The sequence below is a fragment of the Colletotrichum scovillei genome (genome assembly GCF_011075155.1).
Source record: "Colletotrichum scovillei strain TJNH1 chromosome Unknown Contig00009, whole genome shotgun sequence".
In the NCBI taxonomy this organism is placed as follows: domain Eukaryota; kingdom Fungi; phylum Ascomycota; class Sordariomycetes; order Glomerellales; family Glomerellaceae; genus Colletotrichum; species Colletotrichum scovillei.
Genome location: NW_023336267.1, coordinates 1925854 through 1943353, shown reverse-complemented (window position 1 = coordinate 1943353; position 17500 = coordinate 1925854). Strand labels below are relative to the sequence as shown.

The 17500-nt window shown below is 52.9% G+C and overlaps 5 protein-coding genes across 5 annotated transcripts; 4 read left to right on the top strand and 1 right to left on the bottom strand.

The window, feature by feature from the left end:
• Positions 1 to 412: 412 nt before the first annotated feature.
• On the top strand, positions 413 to 2789 carry HER10_EVM0007617 (chromo domain-containing protein; the record flags this gene model as incomplete). The annotated part of the gene is made up of 2 exons (XM_035477169.1): positions 413 to 2641; positions 2706 to 2789. Exons 1-2 carry the CDS (start codon positions 986 to 988, stop codon positions 2787 to 2789), a joined length of 1740 nt encoding a protein of 579 aa, XP_035329630.1. The 5' UTR covers positions 413 to 985.
• Positions 2790 to 2950: 161 nt separating this feature from the next.
• Positions 2951 to 5059, top strand: HER10_EVM0002388 (chromo domain-containing protein; the record flags this gene model as incomplete). The annotated part of the gene is made up of 1 exon (XM_035472103.1): positions 2951 to 5059. One exon carries the CDS (start codon positions 2951 to 2953, stop codon positions 5057 to 5059), a length of 2109 nt encoding a protein of 702 aa, XP_035328984.1.
• A 296-nt stretch (positions 5060 to 5355) lies between these two features.
• Positions 5356 to 7077, bottom strand: HER10_EVM0004435 (uncharacterized protein). Its single transcript, XM_035474080.1, has 2 exons — positions 6575 to 7077; positions 5356 to 6509 (listed from the first exon to the last, which is right to left on the bottom strand). Exons 1-2 carry the CDS (start codon positions 6860 to 6862, stop codon positions 5601 to 5603), a joined length of 1197 nt encoding a protein of 398 aa, XP_035329215.1. The 5' UTR covers positions 6863 to 7077; the 3' UTR covers positions 5356 to 5600.
• A 166-nt stretch (positions 7078 to 7243) lies between these two features.
• Positions 7244 to 10321, top strand: HER10_EVM0001816 (uncharacterized protein). The gene is made up of 3 exons (XM_035471551.1): positions 7244 to 9622; positions 9689 to 9795; positions 9863 to 10321. Exons 1-3 carry the CDS (start codon positions 8728 to 8730, stop codon positions 10100 to 10102), a joined length of 1242 nt encoding a protein of 413 aa, XP_035328909.1. The 5' UTR covers positions 7244 to 8727; the 3' UTR covers positions 10103 to 10321.
• Positions 10322 to 12400: 2079 nt separating this feature from the next.
• Positions 12401 to 15297, top strand: HER10_EVM0006274 (uncharacterized protein). Its single transcript, XM_035475865.1, has one exon. It carries the CDS (start codon positions 13530 to 13532, stop codon positions 14997 to 14999), a length of 1470 nt encoding a protein of 489 aa, XP_035329449.1. The 5' UTR covers positions 12401 to 13529; the 3' UTR covers positions 15000 to 15297.
• The last annotated feature ends 2203 nt before the right edge of the window (positions 15298 to 17500 follow it).

The window sequence follows — 17500 nt, the reverse complement described above, 5'->3', positions numbered from 1 at the left end:
GTCCACACTTACCCTACCTAGCTAACTCACTGGTTGATCAGAGTGTCCGTAGAGAGTTTTCTTCACAAGTGCCGATTCTCTAAGAATGATCTAATCAGGTCCGTTGAATAACTGCCTTAGTATGATGTAGGTACGTTACCATCTCGTACTTTCAGTACCTAAGTTACAAGAGGTCGTCGGTGGAAAGTTGCTTCTTATCCGAGTGCTTGCAGAATACTGCTCTCTGCACGCTAAGACATTACCCGCTGTCTTCCGCCATCGTTGGACAGGCAGGTCCAATTAGAATAAGTTACCCGTACCTTCATTACCTTCCATGGTTGCAGACCTGTGAACACTGAAGGCACCGTGGGCTGCCTTCCCTGAAATGCCGCACAGACACTGTTCCGTGGCACCTCCCCAAAGACACGACGGGATGCCCTCTGTACCTACCTGGCATGCAAGTAAACGCTCTCCCACCGCTCCGGTCCATCCTCGATATTAAATGGTTACTTTTCGCGCCCAATTTCACGCCAGCAATCCCATAAATACGTGGTTTTACTCTGTACAAAATTTCACATCTCCCGCCCCTCTCGATTTTCAAGGTCTTGATTGCCCTTTGGTACCCGACGAGTAGGGATGCAATCTGTCCCGCCGGTTAGTCCTCATTACCTTGCCCGAATAACCTCATCGCTTACCTTTGATTAGTTCACATAACTACATCAAAATTCATGAACAAGAGCTCCATCCTCTTTGCCTCATCAACCAATTCCGGTCCTGGCCTGATCAGCACTGCGCTTCGAGCATCAGAGGTTCTTCTCCACGCTCCCGTACAACGTGCGGTTGCATTCACTGAGGCCCGCTACCTCGCGTATCAAGAGTCACATCGTCATCTGAGTGTATCGACCTTTGATGCGTTGAAAACCTGTGGCAACAGTTCACACATACGACCACAGCGTATTCCTTCACGCTTGCCTTCTGGATATGCTTTCCAGAGTATAAACGTGCCATGGATGTTTCCGGGCTTTTCGTCGCCGATGATAAGCAACCTGACGATGACAACATCTCCATCAACTCCACTCTCGCGTCTGAACACGATTCCGATGAGGAATGGCTGGTAGAGGGTATCCGCGCTCAGAGTCGCGAAGGCGGGAGAGACAAATTTTTGGTAGAGTGGACCGGTTACCCTATTGAAGAGGCCACATGGGAGCCTGAGGAAAATGTGACGGATGAGCTACTTGGGGAATGGAAAGACACTCAAGCAAAGCAAGCTTGTGGAAAGGAGAAGCCGTTCGACATTGTCGCCTGGCAAGAAAGCGTGGTCAAGCGTCAAGAGGACAAATACCAGCGGCATCACCAGCGCAATGTTGAACGGAAAAAACGAGGTATCCAGCTTAGGCTATGGGAAGGCGAAACCAAAGCGGATTACTATCTCAGCGACGAAGACGTTGGGGAGGATGATTACAACGCCGTGTTTCCCCCTCCAAAGAGTGTGGGGCGAAACGAAGATGCGTTTCATTCTGATACTCAACCCTCCAAGATCACCCCTAAGCAGGAGGTCGCAGAGAAACCAATTCCTCAGAAACGGGCTTCAGCGACAGAGAAACCAAAATCACCAACAAGAAAGGCACAATCCAGCTCCAGCCCTCAGCCACGCTCACATCCACCTTCAGCGCAGGCAGCGGTGACTGGATATCAAGGAACAGCAAAGAAGAAGCCTCTCCCGGGCAGGGTAGTCAACAATGCGACAACCAGCCGGTTGCCGAATAACGCGACAGCAACTGCGCGGACCACTCACAGGGCCAAAAAGACTGCTGTGAGCTCTAGGACAATGGTCAGATCACAGAACAGCGGAACGGGCATCAATGTCTTCGCGGCCGGCAAGCAATCAAAGCAGCGCCGTCAACTCGTACAGAACGTGGCCGATCCTAACAAGGATGCTCGTCTTTTCTCAAATCACCGACTCAGGAGAAAAGCTGAGTTACAAGGTCGTGAGAAAGCGGACGTGGCTCCCGCGGCAGTCCCAACGAAGCTATTCAGCATCAGCCGCGGGCCTCCTCCTGGAACCACTACCGGTACAAACATCAATCCGAGTACCAATACCACCGCTAGCACCCCTCGGTCTGTACTGAAGCGCTCAGTCGATGATCTCTCGACGAGGTCAGCCAGTGAGTCCAGTATGGCAGCGTCGGAGAGGGCGGGGGTGTCACACCCTCAAAATCTCGGTCAGCCCCAGGCTACTCAGCCAACGACCAAGAAAAGGAAGTCCGTTCAGTTTGCAGACGTTCCGCTTGTCGATGAGCCAGAAGAGATGGACGTGGACTACCCGACTGCTCGGCCAAAAAGACTCAAGTCGCCCCCATTGTCTTCGGATCCGTCACAGTCTACTCAACCGCCTGCTAAGCCTCAGTCTATCCTTCGCAAGTTGTCAATAACAGACTACAAGTCGAGCAGCACAGGCCAAAACTACGACAAAACAGTCGTTTTGGGTCCTCAGGGAAGCAAGGACATTGAAATGACATTTGATAACGTTAGAGCCGACTCTGACGCTTGGCATTCTCAATTTGTTGACGAGAAACTGCTGCATTTCGCCAGAAATTTCACAGCCAAAACTTTTGCTTCTCAAAGGGCAATTGTTATTGAAAGGGTACTCGCAAATGGAAGCGTCAGGCCCAAGTCAACCGAAGATCAAGTTGCTGTGGAGAGAGCAGCAGAACGGCTCCGATCAGGGTCGTTTGGGGTTGCGTGCTTCTATGAAGACTTCCTCATCGTCATTTACCCAGCTGAGTGTGAAGATTGGAAGCAAACAATGACTGAAGTCGAATCCAACAGCCCGGCAAACGTCTATCTGAAATATGTCATCTTCAAGCCCCAGCCGGCTGTTAAGAAGCCTTTACCAATCAGACAGATCAACGCTTCAAAGATAACTTCGCGAATTGCCATTTTCCGCGACCTCTTACGCCTCGACTACCATATGATTCTGCCCCCTGGCATTCGAAATTTAAGCCACAATTTCTACCTGGCGTTTCCTCCATCTAGGGTGCTGTTACTCGAGGCCGTGAGCGAGTGGCTTCGCTCAGAGAATCCCGAATGTAGGATATTCTCAACTAAAACGGGTGGCGACTGGGCCGCCTTTATCAACCCGAAGATTGTTACGCAAGGAGTTATCATTGTTCACGAGGCAGCCGCCGATTCGCTCCGACGGTTCCCTGGGTTGCTCAAGCTGCTTTTGCATAAGAGCAGTGCAACTTACGTCTTTTGGTGCATTGGGGAGTCTCTCCAGCTGTCTCCCGCGTACCCATCCATTCGGTCTATGCACAACGAGATGCCAAAGCTGGGCACATTTGAGTTGACGAGATTTTTCCCTCACGGTAACGCAATTTTAGTTACGCCAAGTTTTCTGGTCTCCGAACCACGCCGTGCCTTCCAACTCTTTCAGTGGTACAATAGGACCTATCAAAAGCCTAATAACAACCAAAAGATCGTGGCGGCGGCGGGCTTACGCGAGTATCTGCGGGATCTTGCGCATGAGCGGTCCGCCCGCCGGGACGACTTGATGGCGGATGGTGACCTAACACGCCAGTGGTCAACGTCGAAGCGCGAGGATATAGCACGAATTGCAGGATTGAGCAAAGAAGATTGCACAGCTCGATTCGAGACATGGGCGATAGTGGAAGGCCTCCAGTCGGCTATAGAGACAAGCATTGTGCCGGATGAGCAGGTTGAGGCCATTGTCTTTGCTGATGCATCCATTGATGCCAACGACGAGCAAAGCTTGGTGAATTGGTTCGGCTGTTGGTCCCAAACTCGTTTCGACCAGTTCCGCAAGTTCCACGTTTTAGGAACAGATGGCACTTCCGACAATAGCCACCTGATCAAAGACGGCGATATTCCCATATATCCGCCTGGGGCTGGGCGCGATCGAGGAGCCGAACCAAACCCCGATGTTGCTTGCCCGCGTCAGACCATGTTAGGTTCCGACAATAATCTTGGACCACAAAGTGGAGGTAGTAAACTTCTTGGAGGCTTGTCTGGCCACCACTTCCTGAGCAAGTTGAAGGCAATCGCTACTCGCAACGAACGTCCGAAATTGTGTACATTTGGGAAGCTCTTCGGCTTTGCTGTCTCCTATTACGAAGACGTTGCCAACACAGCTGACTCTTATGGAGACTTCCATCGCGACTTTTCAACTTTCGACAAGTGGATGGAGTGGCCCTGGCCGTTCTTCTCAAACTACCAGGAGCATTTCAAGCAACCTCCGGCACCCTATCATCTGCCGCCGACATTCAACACCTACTTCGCGGTTTTTTACACTCCTGAAGATGACCATCCAAGCAAACCACCACCGCGCCATCCCTGGCTTGCGATTTGGCGGGTTCGTGAGCCTTATGCGGCTTGGAAAGGAACTGAGCTTTTTATTTGGGACATCGCGGCCAAGGACCGATGTTCCACATCGAACGAGGTCTACGAGTCCCAACTCTTGCAGGCGCAGCAGCACCTTATACAGATGGTACGGGGGCGATCTGAAGACAAACATCGGGGCCTTCCTCTGCTAGAGGTCTGGTATGGTGGATTCGAAACAGAGCCTTCGGAGTATACCTTGCCAGTCGACGTCACGTTCCATAACTTGGACGTGATGATGTCGGACTGCAAGCAATATCTTCCAGCGGCTGATACTTTATTACTGCGTAGGGGTTTCCGCAAGGTTTGTCCTGGCGACGCGCCCATTGGGCACGGGCTTCATGCCACAGACTCTTCAATGGATATTGATATGATTGGCGGCCATCGAAACCAGGGCGGCGAGAGCAAGATCATCTTCTACCCGCCCAGAGCCATGAATCCGACAGGACAGAGTAGATGTGAGAATTTGTTCTACACCTGGGTGATGAATATCGACAGACAAAATCCTCGTCCCGCGTGGCCTTATACGTTCAGACCGACCACCGAGTGGTACCAGCAGCAGGTTGCCGAGAACCGGCATTTCGAGCACCTCAACGTTGCTACTTGGCAGCGGGTGTTTGAAGTCCTTAGGTTGCCAGTTGAGAAGAGCAAGGCGGAGTCGCAAGAGAGCGGCAAAAAGTGAAAAGAAAATCGGAAGAAAAGGAGTTGTCTCGTGCGGGCAGATTCAGCCGTACGATGGCGAATCAGAGGGGTCGCATTTCGGAGTATCATGACCAGATACCAGAGGCAAAAGCAACTCCGGACTTGAGGGACTGTGTGTAATTGTTGCATTCTAGCAGGCATAGCACGGGAAGGATACGTTAGATATCAAAAACTGCGTATGGCATGGATGAGATGGGGAACTGAAAAGATCACAACCCCTTTCTGCAGACGATAACTTGACTTGGTCACAATATGAATGCTGCGAGCGAAGTAGGCATGTGAAGCTGTTTTCGCTTCCTTCAGGTATAGGCGTGTTGAGAGCATACACCGCCCGCCATATTGACCACTTTCCAGCGCCAAACATGTTCAGCAATAGTAGACAAAGTCGCTCAGTTCCATTATAAGCCTTTCACTGATATGATACAGATTTCCACATCCTCATAAATAAACCCCCCGGCCCAGTGTCCCAAACGCATCTTCAACAAACAAGATCCATTGATCCACCAAGGCAAGAGAATGAATCATCTCGCGGAAGCAGGGAAGTTCCTCGTGCTGAGCAACACCCCCTTGACCCTCCGAATATTATCCCTCGCCTTCTTGATCTCGTCCTCGGGCTCGTTCTTGCGCGGGCCGCCGTACAGCGAGTAGCTGCTTCCGGCATAGTCGGACGGGCTCGGGTACGCCAGCTGCACGAGGTCGTCCTTGAGCACGTCTATCTTGGACTTGAGGTCCGCCGCGTCGTCGGCGTCGGCGACGACCGTGGTCTTGAGCCAGGCGGCCTGGTTCTTGAACCACGTCAGCTTGTCGGCCTGTCTGTCCGTCGCGGACTTTTCCTTGTCGCTGTCGCTGTTCTTGTTCTCTCCCCAGGTTGTCAAGGAGGGCGTGGAAGGGATCGAGGTCTGCGTGCCGATGTCGCGGTGGAACATTTCGGTCGGGTCGTCGGCGCTGCTCGCATCGTCGTCTGCTGCGTCCTTGTTTGCGCCGTCTGCTGCCCCTGCTGCCGCGGCAGATTTCTTGGGGGCGGGGATTTCGGAAACGGTGCCCTCGAGCTTCTCGATTATTTTTGCGAGGTTCTGGGAGGTTGTCTCGTGGAGATCGTAGCGGGCTTCGGTGAGGTTCTCGACCATGGGCTGGACGAGGTACTTGCTCGTGCCGTAGAGGAGGGTGGAGATGCCGGCGAAGGCGTAGAGGGTGTTGAGGATGCCGTTTGCGGTGACGAGTGGCGGGGGGCGGGTCGGTTTTGTGAGGAATTCGGGGTATGTTATCACGGGAGGTTGGTCTGTTTGGCGGGGGAAGGAGATTTCGTTTTGCGGTGGTGATGGCGAGGGTGAGGGCGTCGAGGATGTCTGTGATGGTGTTGTGTTTGCTGGTGTTGGTGATGATGTTGTTACTTGACTCGAGCTTGGCGGTGACTGTCCTGTTTGAGTGGTCTGTAGTTCATATTGTCAGTCATGAGAAAACCGTGAAACGAGGCAAAAGTGACTGGGAGGCATACCTCTTGCGCCGGCTCAGATGCCGAGCTACCTAACAAGTGCTCTATATCCTCTGGCGAGATGCCTTTGGTCCTGAGAAACGACTCTTTTGCTTCCCTCGGCGCGTCCTTGATCTCGCCATCCTGCAGGAACTTGCGGGCGACTTCGAGGCTGTTTTCGCGGGAGGAGACATCGTCCTGCTTCGCATCCTGCGAGGTGGTGGTCTCCGGCTCGAGTTCGGGTTCTTTCTTTTGGCCGCGCTGCCACGACGGAATACCGGGTGTGCTGCCGCTGTCGTCGGAGTCGCTCATGGTTAGAGAAAAGAGATTGCGCCCTGTTGCAGTAGAAAGTTTGCAACGGTGTGTCTGTGAGAGCTGTCGATGTTGGCGCAATGTTGAATCACGAATGAGCCGGGCGCTGGTCCGGAGGGCGGGTTGTTGATGGGGTCGGCGGTTCGGCACCTATGACCACATGCCTCGGCTGGGGAAGCGGGAAACGGAAGAGGCTGGACGTTCTTTACGGGGGTCACTGTTCCAGCACGTAACGACCATTCGCTGACCTGGAGGTCCTTCAGTTCTACACGGTGCTGGGCCCAATGCACGGTGCCCATGGCGACCACCCCAAAAACGGGGCTTCCGTTTTCGACATCCGGCGCGCTTCAGCGGACTTCAGTGCTCTGGTGAAAGGCTGAACTCAAGGTGAGTAGGAACCAGACCAGCACAAGCAATGCTCATTGAGAATCCGTCTCAACTATAGCAATCGTTATCCATCTCTCGCCCGCCTCGAAAGTCACCCTCAAGGCGTACTCCGTACCAGGTTCACTCCTGTTTCAAGCCAACAGAGGCTCTCAATCGGGATCATCCGATTCGCTCTGCCGCGTGGTCACCGACGATCTCCAACCGTCTCTTCAACTGGGCCGTCCTTCACCGACACACCTCGCCGCGCGACCAGGGATTAAGGTAAGCTCGCACCGGGCCAATTGCTCATGTCACTGTGTACCAGATGAGCAGGAGACAGTTGGGGAGTGGACTCGCTAAGTAAAGGGGGACAGGAACGAAAGCTCACGCGCTAGGGGTTGAGAAACCAAGCGTCACACGAAAGAAACGCAGGAGAGCAAAGAAAAGAGAAGAAGCGACAGCTGCAGCACGCGCGCAGGAGGCGACAAGATCCAATCGATCCCAAAAGTCTCAGTTCCCATTTTCCAGGGGGTTCACTTTTTTTTTTCTGCCTTCTGCGGCTTGGCTTGGCCACAGCCACCAAAACCGTCCCGGCAAGGTTGCTCTGTGCCTGGTATCCAGTTGTGAGGGCGATAGGCCACCAAAAAGGCGATTATCCATCCCACTTGCCGTCCGCCTGTTTGCCCGCGCCCATCTTGCTTGCTGCGGCTAAGCGTCGTCTATCCTCCGTAAGGTATCAATCAATCGGTAAGCTCAAAATCCCATCGCAGATGCGACCTCTTCCTTTTAGCTTTTTCCTTGTCACTCCGTCACATCTCCACGCTGCATTTCCATCAAACTTCACCTCGTACTTGTCTCTCCTCCTTCAAATCACAATATCAACATCGCCGTATTGCTGTGCCAAGTCAAGTGAGGCAAGCGGCAACGACATCAATACGCAATCCAACATCTCTGAGAAGAAAGAGAGATTATATCGGCCGGGGTTGTGCATACTCCTCGAATCCGATTTGGTTCCACGACATAGTTCTTGTTGGGAAAGTGGCCGTGTCGAGACTCGAGAGTCCCCGGGTGGTTTAAGAAGAAACCGAAAAAGGCGCCCCGCGCGTGCGTGTGCGATTCATTAAGAAAAGAAGGCGTTGAAACCTACCCGGGCTAAAGTTGCATCTCGGCCAACTACATTGACTGCCTTACCTCATCTCCCGTATCAAGGGATCAGATTCCCTAGCAGCAGTGCCACCTCACCTTTCCCCTTCCCCTTCCTTGTCTGGACCGGCCCCCCGAGCTTACCTTAATTCAACCTCCCGCGTCCAATCTTGGATAAAAAACTCCCCCACCATCATCCCGAAACCCCCCTAAACCTTTTCACCCCGAGATATCCCATCTTCCTTCCGTACATAAACCGCTCATACGTGGCGTAACCCCCCTTCGCGCGTCATTGTTCTTCTGCCAAGACAACCCACGAGACAGATCAGCCTTCGCATATACGCATATTCCCAGACATGGCTTCGCGACCGCGCCGCTCGGCGGCCAAGAAGGCGCAAGAACAGATTACTGACTGGGCCGATAGCGAGCGAACCAGCAGCATGTCTACCCGTGCTCGCCGCTCAGATGGCCGGACCTCGGGCGTATCCCGCGGCCCGCCCTCGTCACCAGGAAGTGAGCACCTGAACCTCACTGTCAAGGTACCCGCGAACAAGCTTCGCGAGGCCACCAGCAGGGGGCGGAACTCGACGGGAAACAGTATTTCGGTCAACAGTGAGGTCGTTGCCGGCAGACGCAACCGTGGCCCAAAGAAGAGCTACGTTGTAGAATCCGATAGCGACGAGGAGGACGAAGACGAAGACGAGGAAATGGAGGAGCCTGACGCAGATGGCGATGACGACGACATGGAAGTCGACGCCGAGGGCGAGGAGGAAGATGCCGATGGCGACATCGACATGGACACCCCTGCAGCCCCCACCATCAAGATCTCCTTGCCCAAGGCTGGAAAGGTTACTCCTCGACGACCAGCAGCGGCGAGAGTGATTGAGGACGATGACGATGACGAGGAGGAGCTCAGCGAGATTGAAGTCAGTGACCCTGAGAACACGATGAACATGAGCATCGATGTTGGGGGCGCCGGCGACGACGATGATGAGGACGACGAAGACGACGAAGACGAAGAAGAGGATGCTGAAGGTGAAGAGGAAGATGCCGAAGGCGAAGAAGAAGACGCAGAGGGCGAAGAGGAAGAGGAGATTGAAGTCGCGGACGAGACTGTGGGAGCGGATGCCGAAGGCGAGCTCGACAGCGATCTGGGCAGTCGTGAGGGCACACCCGATTTGACCAAGATGACGAGGAGACAGCGGGCTCGCTTCGAGGACGAGCCTCAGCAGTATATGAAACTTTCAGACGGTAAGAATGCGCCGTTTTGCGAGGCATCCTGACAAAAAGCAAAACACTAATATGGAATCACAACAGAGGTCCAAGCAAAGAAGGTCTTCACTGCCGAAGAATTATCGATGAGAAGGGCAGAAATGGCACGTCGACGACGCAACCTGTCTGACAAGCGCAACGAAGAAGTCAAGGCAAGTATTATCATTGTTTGCGGATGACTGGGCTATTTGCAGGCGTATGCTAACCGCTAAACAATAGATGGAAACCATCAACAAGCTTTTGAAGAAACAGGCGCCCAAGACCAAGGGCAAGGGAGCCAATGGCGAGGACACGCCCGGCGGCGACTCATCAAAGCCCGACGTCGCCTTTGTCCGCTGGGTCAACTCCAAGAAGGGCAGCATCGTTGCTGTTCCCGAGGAGATTATCGGAGGACCGACTGGCAAGGTGTTTGGACCTCCAGGTCTGAAATCTGGCAAGATGGTTGAGGAAGTCGCATAGAAAGACCTCGATGCGTTGAACCCCTTTCTTGAGGCTTGGCTGTTATTCTTCGAGGGATATCACAAGCTGTATTCGAGTTACGAGACACCTGGAATGCAGATGGGAGCTCACCTCCACAGTCAAAGGTCGTGTCGTTTGGGGGGGAAGGAGCGGCGCTAGGCGAAAATTGGCATCATTTCACAGTACACATAATCAGGAGTAGCCTAAAACAAAGTAACGGATCTAGACTTTTTTACTTTCAAGGGCATACGGAGTACATGACCGGCACTCAATTGCTTCAGCCTTATCTCCAAAAGCATGCAACATGGGGAATCTTGTGAAGACATCAGCTCACTGATTGCAAATCACGGAATACACACGACCCTTAAGCTTCGGAGCTGGCCGTCCGGTCTGTCGTCAATCCAGCGCTCGACACATGAGCGGTTCGGCTGTGGGGTGATGCGACAAGCGACGATCCTTACCACGCTAAGGTACGGAGCATCCCCGTGGAGCAGTCGCTGGCTTATATAATCAGATTGGTGGGAGATCCTTGCAGAGCGCGAGAAGGCGTCAGTCATGTGGTGTCTCTCCCCCGCCTCAGACCTTGCCTGAAAGAGTTGAAGCAATTGGCAGCTACTTCTCCGCAAAGGCACGGAGCAGCGATGGATACATCCGTAGTGAAGATTCTGGACCGAGGTTTGGGCGAGCGTTGAGTGTTGCCCAAGGGGGTGTTTTCAAGCACCGAGTCAGCTAGGCAGATGGAAGCCAAGTAAGGTAGCGATCTTGGATAAAGCTTGAGTACCTTACCTTAGGTATCCGTAGCTTGATTTCCTCTCTACTTGGTCCGATAGACGGAGTGCGTCGCTTGCTTGTATAGTCATCCCCCGAGCCTCATTGCCGATATGTGCAAGTGGTGCGATGTCCGAAAGAAAAAGGGGCGCGCACGTTGAAGCGGATCTGGGGGAAAGAAAAAAATATGGGGTTGCGGTTTAACCGTCGAACGCTGCCGTTGAATGATTCTGATGGATTAGAAATATCCAACGTCATGATTCACTGGCCGGGGTCTGTTCACTCTCTCGGTTGGAGTTGAACTATGTTTCTCCCAGTCAGCAAGCTTACATCCCTCTGGATAACTGGTATACCGCACAGCCTACAGTAGTACCTACCTCGGTAAATTGCTTTGGTACTGGGTCCAATACTGGCTGACTGATGAGGTGGTGGTGGTGGTGGTTGACTGCAGCTCTCCGCGTCTGGGGTGTTCATGTTTCTTTCGTGGTCCAGGGAGCCAACCACACCCCGGATCTGCACCTGCAAGAAGCCGGGACGGGGGTTCATTGAGACCTACCTACGATATTACTTGTACAGGCTACAACACCGGTCGAGCTTACTGGTCGGTGGGCAGGAGCGAGAATCAAGCAGCGAACCAGCTTGGCAAACTCAAGGAGATTGGCAAGTCAGCAAGCCGCAGGCAAGCTCCGTAAGATATCGAGCAATCAAGCAAACTCACGGGTACGCTGCAGCTCACCAGAAGCTGCTGGCTGGCGCCAGAGGACCCTCCCGTCCTTTTGGCTTGTCATGCCAAGCCAATGACAGTGTCCTAGCTTAGAGACGGCTTCCAGTTGGAGGACCCTCTTTCTCGGACTCTACTGTGTTGGTAGAGGTGTTGGGTAGTGAAAAGAGCGATACCGACGGGGCAAAAAAGCCAGGGCGGATTTGCCAGGCTAGGCCAGCTGACCGACGAGGTTTTCCAAGTGGCATCGTCTTTCTGTGAGGTGAGAGGTGAGCTCGGATCCGATGCCGATGGCGATGTCACTCTGGGAGGGCAAACTTTTGCAGAGCCATGTCGCGTGGACAATCACACCAAAGGTCCTGTCCCTCGTCTCCCCACTTTCCAGGTCCTTACTATCGAAAGCGCAAGGTCAACCTTCAGAGTGACCTGAGTTCGCATGTTGTACCGTCATTGGCAGGCAGGCAGGCCGGCAAGCACCTTGCCAGACTGGCCGGCTCAAGGTGACTTTTTCGTGATATTGGATAATACCGTGGAAGGTGCACATACTTTAGATAGAGGTGGCACTTGCTGACAGGCACAAACTCAGACACGAGGGCAAGTGCAACTAAAGTGGTGACATTGGACTCTGGTTCCCTGATGTTGCTTGGTGGATGTGCTCCGTAAATACTGTACCTACCTAGGTATGATGGATCCCTGCCCACCTTTTCTTAACCTTTGGGAAGGAGGGAAAATTTGGCCCTGGCGGATGTGCTTTCCCCAACTACCTTAGCGTAAGACGCAAGAAATAGAGTCAGAATTGCCTTTCGCTTCTTTTCTGACTTTTTTTTTGCTTGCCCGAACGAACTTCATGCCTTGTTGGACCCTGGAACGCCCCCTCGTCTCGTACACGTGTAGTAGGAGTACGAATACTTGGGCTGGTTGATCCCCTTCTTTCACATATCATGGCGTTACCTTCTTCGCACGCCGAGGCGCCATCCACTGCTACATCTATGCCCAGCCAACAAGATCACCACCACCTTACGTCTGCATCTGCGTCTGCGTCTGATCCTACTACTGCTACTGCACCTGCTACTGCTTCTGCTCCCCGTGGCGAAGAGGTCACCGCTCCTCCTTCGTCAGATCAAGGTGAGTGAATGAGACACAGGGCGCTAAACCGAGATGGTCCTGGCAGCTTCTGCCTCCTCTCCTTGACCTTCTCTTTCACCCGCGCGTGCGCTACTAGGTACACGCACTACACAGTACAGGCATCAACTCCGATTGCCTGGTGTAGCCCGGCCCTTTCTTCACTTGTCCATCCTCCACCTTTATTTTATATCTATTCCCATGTGCCTCCCCCCGAATTGCCCCAATACAGACAGAAATGGAATAGGTGGTAGACAGAGCAAGGGTCTGGACCATCTTGGCTTGCGAGCCGATACTTGACCCCAATACCTACCTATTCATACACGATGCCAAAGAGTGGCACACGCTACTCCAACACAACCCTCCTCCTCCTCCTTCTTGCTTTACCCCGTTTTCATTTTGTCCACAGCACCCTGGATGCGGTGCATGTTGCATGACTTATGAGTGTCGTGTTGCACAAAACCAAAACAGCGTACAGGCCATATACATGACAGGATTGATATAACTGACAGTCCAGCCCCCTTGGAAACCAACATCAGGCCACCCGTGGCCGCGACCACCACCCCAGTCCCAGTCCTAGTCCCGGTCCCAGATCCAGACGTCGGCGCGCCCCAGCTCCATCACCCTCACCCTCACCCGCACCACCAGCCCACCCCGCACGCGACTGCGACGGAGACGGCTGCGGCTGCTGCTGCTACGCCGCCAGCATTAGCTGCTACTGCTACTGCTACGCCCGCGGCCACCCTGCCCGAAGCTTCACTTGCCCTTCATATAAAGCGGACGGCGCCCGCTTCCTCGTCCCTCGACTCGCCTCTCATGCCTCCTGCTTCTCCTTCCTCGTCAGCTGCGCCGTCGGCCAACCCCTCGTCAAAGCCAGACCCACCTCCTTCCTCCTCCTCGAACTCCAAGATGCTCTTCTCAGACATGTACAAGTCTTCACGCTCACCGCTGGCCAAGTTCCGTCTGTCCATGTCACAGCAGCCTCTGGCCTTGGACTTGCCCGACTACGATCCTGATCTGCTTAGCAAGGACAAAGAAAAGCAAAAGGCAGCTGTCAAGAAGTACTTGACCGCCAAAATTCGCAACGATTGGGAATTCGTATGGCCACCAGTCGTACCCCCGCCCCAGAACGGCGATGCTACACCCGATGTTAGTGCAACACCCGAACAGGACACCGCCGAGAAACCGCAACAAGAAACTTCTGAACCAAAGGTCGAAGCTACGGCGACCTCGAATGATGAAGCCATTCACACAACAGACAGCGAAGAAGAAGAAGACGAAGAGGAAGACAGCGACGCTGAGTCCGTCTACAGCACCGTCTCAGAAGATGCCGCGCGTTTCAAACCTCGCCTAGAATGGGTGTCTGACCTGTCCGACGAAGATCCTCCCCTATCTCTCTCTCCATTCCGTTTCGACAGCCCCGATGCAATCGGCGCGACAGTCAAGGCCTCTATAGCAGACAAGCGTGCGCGGAGACGGCGAGCCCTGCGCGAGGAGATGGAATGGAATGAAGGGTTGGCTTGCTTTGAGGCAAGGCGCAATGCCTGGACAGGCGCAAGAACGGTGCGCGTTCGCACCAAGCCCGTTTCTCCTACGCAGACGTTCTCCCCTCTCTCCCCACGCCGCCTCTTCTTCCGCACATCGTTCTCCCATCCTCAACCCGCTCCCGCCTCACCAGCGTCGCCTGCGCATTCCCTGCAACAGCGGGTGAGCAACGAAGCTTCAGCCGCTGTCTCAGACGGCTCTGAGCTCTCCAAGGACCCGTCCAAGGAACTCACCGCGATAAAGTCTAAAGAGTCTCAAAAGTCGACGGCATCTCCCACGTCAACGACATACCCCGTCGAGACACTCATTCCTGTTCCAGCGCCACTGCTCCCACCGGGTAACCCGATGCGCGCATCTATTACTCCCTCCGTATACATTTCCCTATACGAGAAAGTCATTGTCCATGCGCTGACACCCTCCTGTCCCGTCAACTTGTCAGACATGATCCGGGCGTGCGTGGTTGGCTGGAAGCGGGACGGCGAGTGGCCACCGAAGCCCTCGGCCGCGGAACCCGGTATCGTGGCCGTACGACGGCGCAAGAAGTCAGTGACGGATGGGCAGGGCCCAAATCCCACTCGTAGGATGAGCTTTGGATTCTTAGGTAGAGGCGAGAAGGCAGCTGATGGCCAGGACGACGGCACCGGAAAGGGTATTAGGAAGAGCCTTCAAAGAGTGCTCGGTCTTGGGCATCACCATACTGCCTCCACTGGCTCCGCCAACGGGGGCAATAACGGCGCATAGATGGGAGATGCATTGCCACGGTGCAGGCTTCTCCTTTACGAAGGATGATGATTATGATGAAAGAAGATTTAATACGGATGATCTTTTCCTTTGGGTAACAGGCATCTCGAAGGCACAAAAAGGGCTTGAATATGGAGGTTCCATGGGGTGGTGACTTCATGGGACGGGAAAGTTGTTCTCGCGACAGATACCCATACAATTCAGTAGTTGGACAGTCAGTGGCAGCATGCCACGTTAATGAACACGGTTCTCTTGGTGCATAATACGCCTCCAGCATCTCTACTGCCGCTGATGATGCATTATCATGAACCGAGGCTTAGTTGCTGAAAGATGCACTGTTCATGCCTTCAACTGCAAAGGGATGAAATGAATATCTGTAACATGCAAAATCTAGTAGACAGAGCGTTGTGGGAGAAGTGAGAGACGACTATCCTCCTGGCGTCAGCATGCTGGCTATGATGGGGTTGGATGGATGACATGTCGACAAGCCATATCAAGATATACTCGTTCAAATGGAAACTACATGATTTGATGCTTGGTTGCAAATGAGAACCTACTTCGAGTCCCTTACTTCATAAGGAGACAAGCAACATAACAAAAATCATCTGCTTCTTGAAATCCAGCATGTGCAACTTCCGGAGCAGAATTCCCCTCCGTGGAAATCTTTACTTCTAATATTTAAGATGAACATGGCTTTACATATTTCCTCCTTCTATTTTCCCATCTTGTTGAAGCCTTCGTATATGAGTATGTGAAAGCTTGACGGGTGCCCAGCACTCTTTAACCTCAGGATCGCCAGCCTTACTTTACAACGTGTAGCCTCAATAGATCCCGGAAAGGAATAAGACAAATGAGAGGCGGAAGCGCTCCTAGCAAATGTATGCTCACTACCCCCTCTGCGTTCGGCCGGAGCCTCTGCATCAGGTTCGAACTCCGTCTTTGACTATCTAGTTTGTGGTGTTTCCTCTTCTTCTTTTAGGTTGAAAGGCTCCCCTGAGAAAGAGGTCAAGACAAACTCCAGCCCATGGGTATGTGATTACAAACTGCAAGTTGGCCACTTGAAGTAAGTCTAGCTGCCGCGGACTATTCACTTAATCATCTTCTTTCAAGGGACGCAAAGCTTGCAGGGAAATAAAATCACGGTTCCTGAGTCTCGCTTATCATCTTTGGCTAGCTGCCACAGGGTACACTTCGAGCCAAGCCAACGTGAGTGAACGCAAAGCAGCAAGCCATTCACTCCACCAACGACTACATGTACAAAGACTCAACTGTGTTCGGGCTGCGGCACGTGAGTCTTTTCACGGACAAGGCTAACGTGTACATAGAGAAGTGTTTTCCAAGTACACCAATATCAACAGAAACAGAAACGAGAGAAAAGGCCCACCTTCACACCAATGAGAATTATGTGAGCATAAGAATTTTGATAAGGTGCAAAAACGCGAACGCTGACTGACTGAACGTGAGATCCCACGCAAGGGGCAATGGGCCCTCGGAGCAAGTCGTCAACTGCGAGATGTCTAGGAACTGGACTCTGAGTGAGACAGGGCGGATCTTTTGGTCTGGGAATATGACCCAGGATATCTTTCTCATGCAGGCACGGTGAACTACGGCAGCTTTCCTCTTTTCCATCAGGCTCACCCGAGGTACGACGGTATCTGCTCAATCACGTGAGTAAAGGGTCTCAATAGGTATAAAAAAACGCGTGACTGCTACATGACGGAACGGGACACGCATGGACCTGCTGCTGGTGAGCCTTAAGTGGGTAGAGCGATCAAGTTAGGTATAATGAGATAATGACAGGGTGACCTATCACACCTATATCTAGGGAATCGTTAATGATAGTTCTTTTGCTCTCCAGGTATTGTTTCTGAACTTCTTCTCCGTCTGGCTCGCCCGAGTGGATGCAGCGTATCCGTCCTCGAATACGTTAGCACGAGAGTCGACTATAGGTAGGGCTTACTTATCTTTTAGGTATAAGGTATCCGTTCACGAATACGTTCAAAGGCAAAGCTGACGATCTATAAGAGATGGCTGTATAATGATGTTAAGGCTTGCATGAGGATTAGTTGTGAGGCCATCATCATCACTACTATCGTCATTGTCACTAGAGACGGACAGCCGCGTTCGCCTACAACGAGCCAATCCCGCTCTGCCAGATTGGGGATGGCCGGGTACAGAGGCACACTACTCCATGCGTCGAGCTTCCCCTGTTTTATACGGGCTCACTCTAATTGACTACCATCCTCCAGCATCCCTAGTGGTATTTATAACTCAATGAACTCAACCTGCTTAGCTCCTCTGCTCTCAAAGCCCTCCCGCCTACAAGGCAGACATTGAAATTTTATCTCGTATGGTACAATGCTCTGTCGATACTGACAATATGACATTGAGGCCACTGCAATAGCTGGCATTCCTTGATCCTGACATGGTCTTGGGACGCCCAATGTACGCAGGAGGACGAGCTTAACTGGCCGAGCACCTTACACACTGGGCGTCTCCTT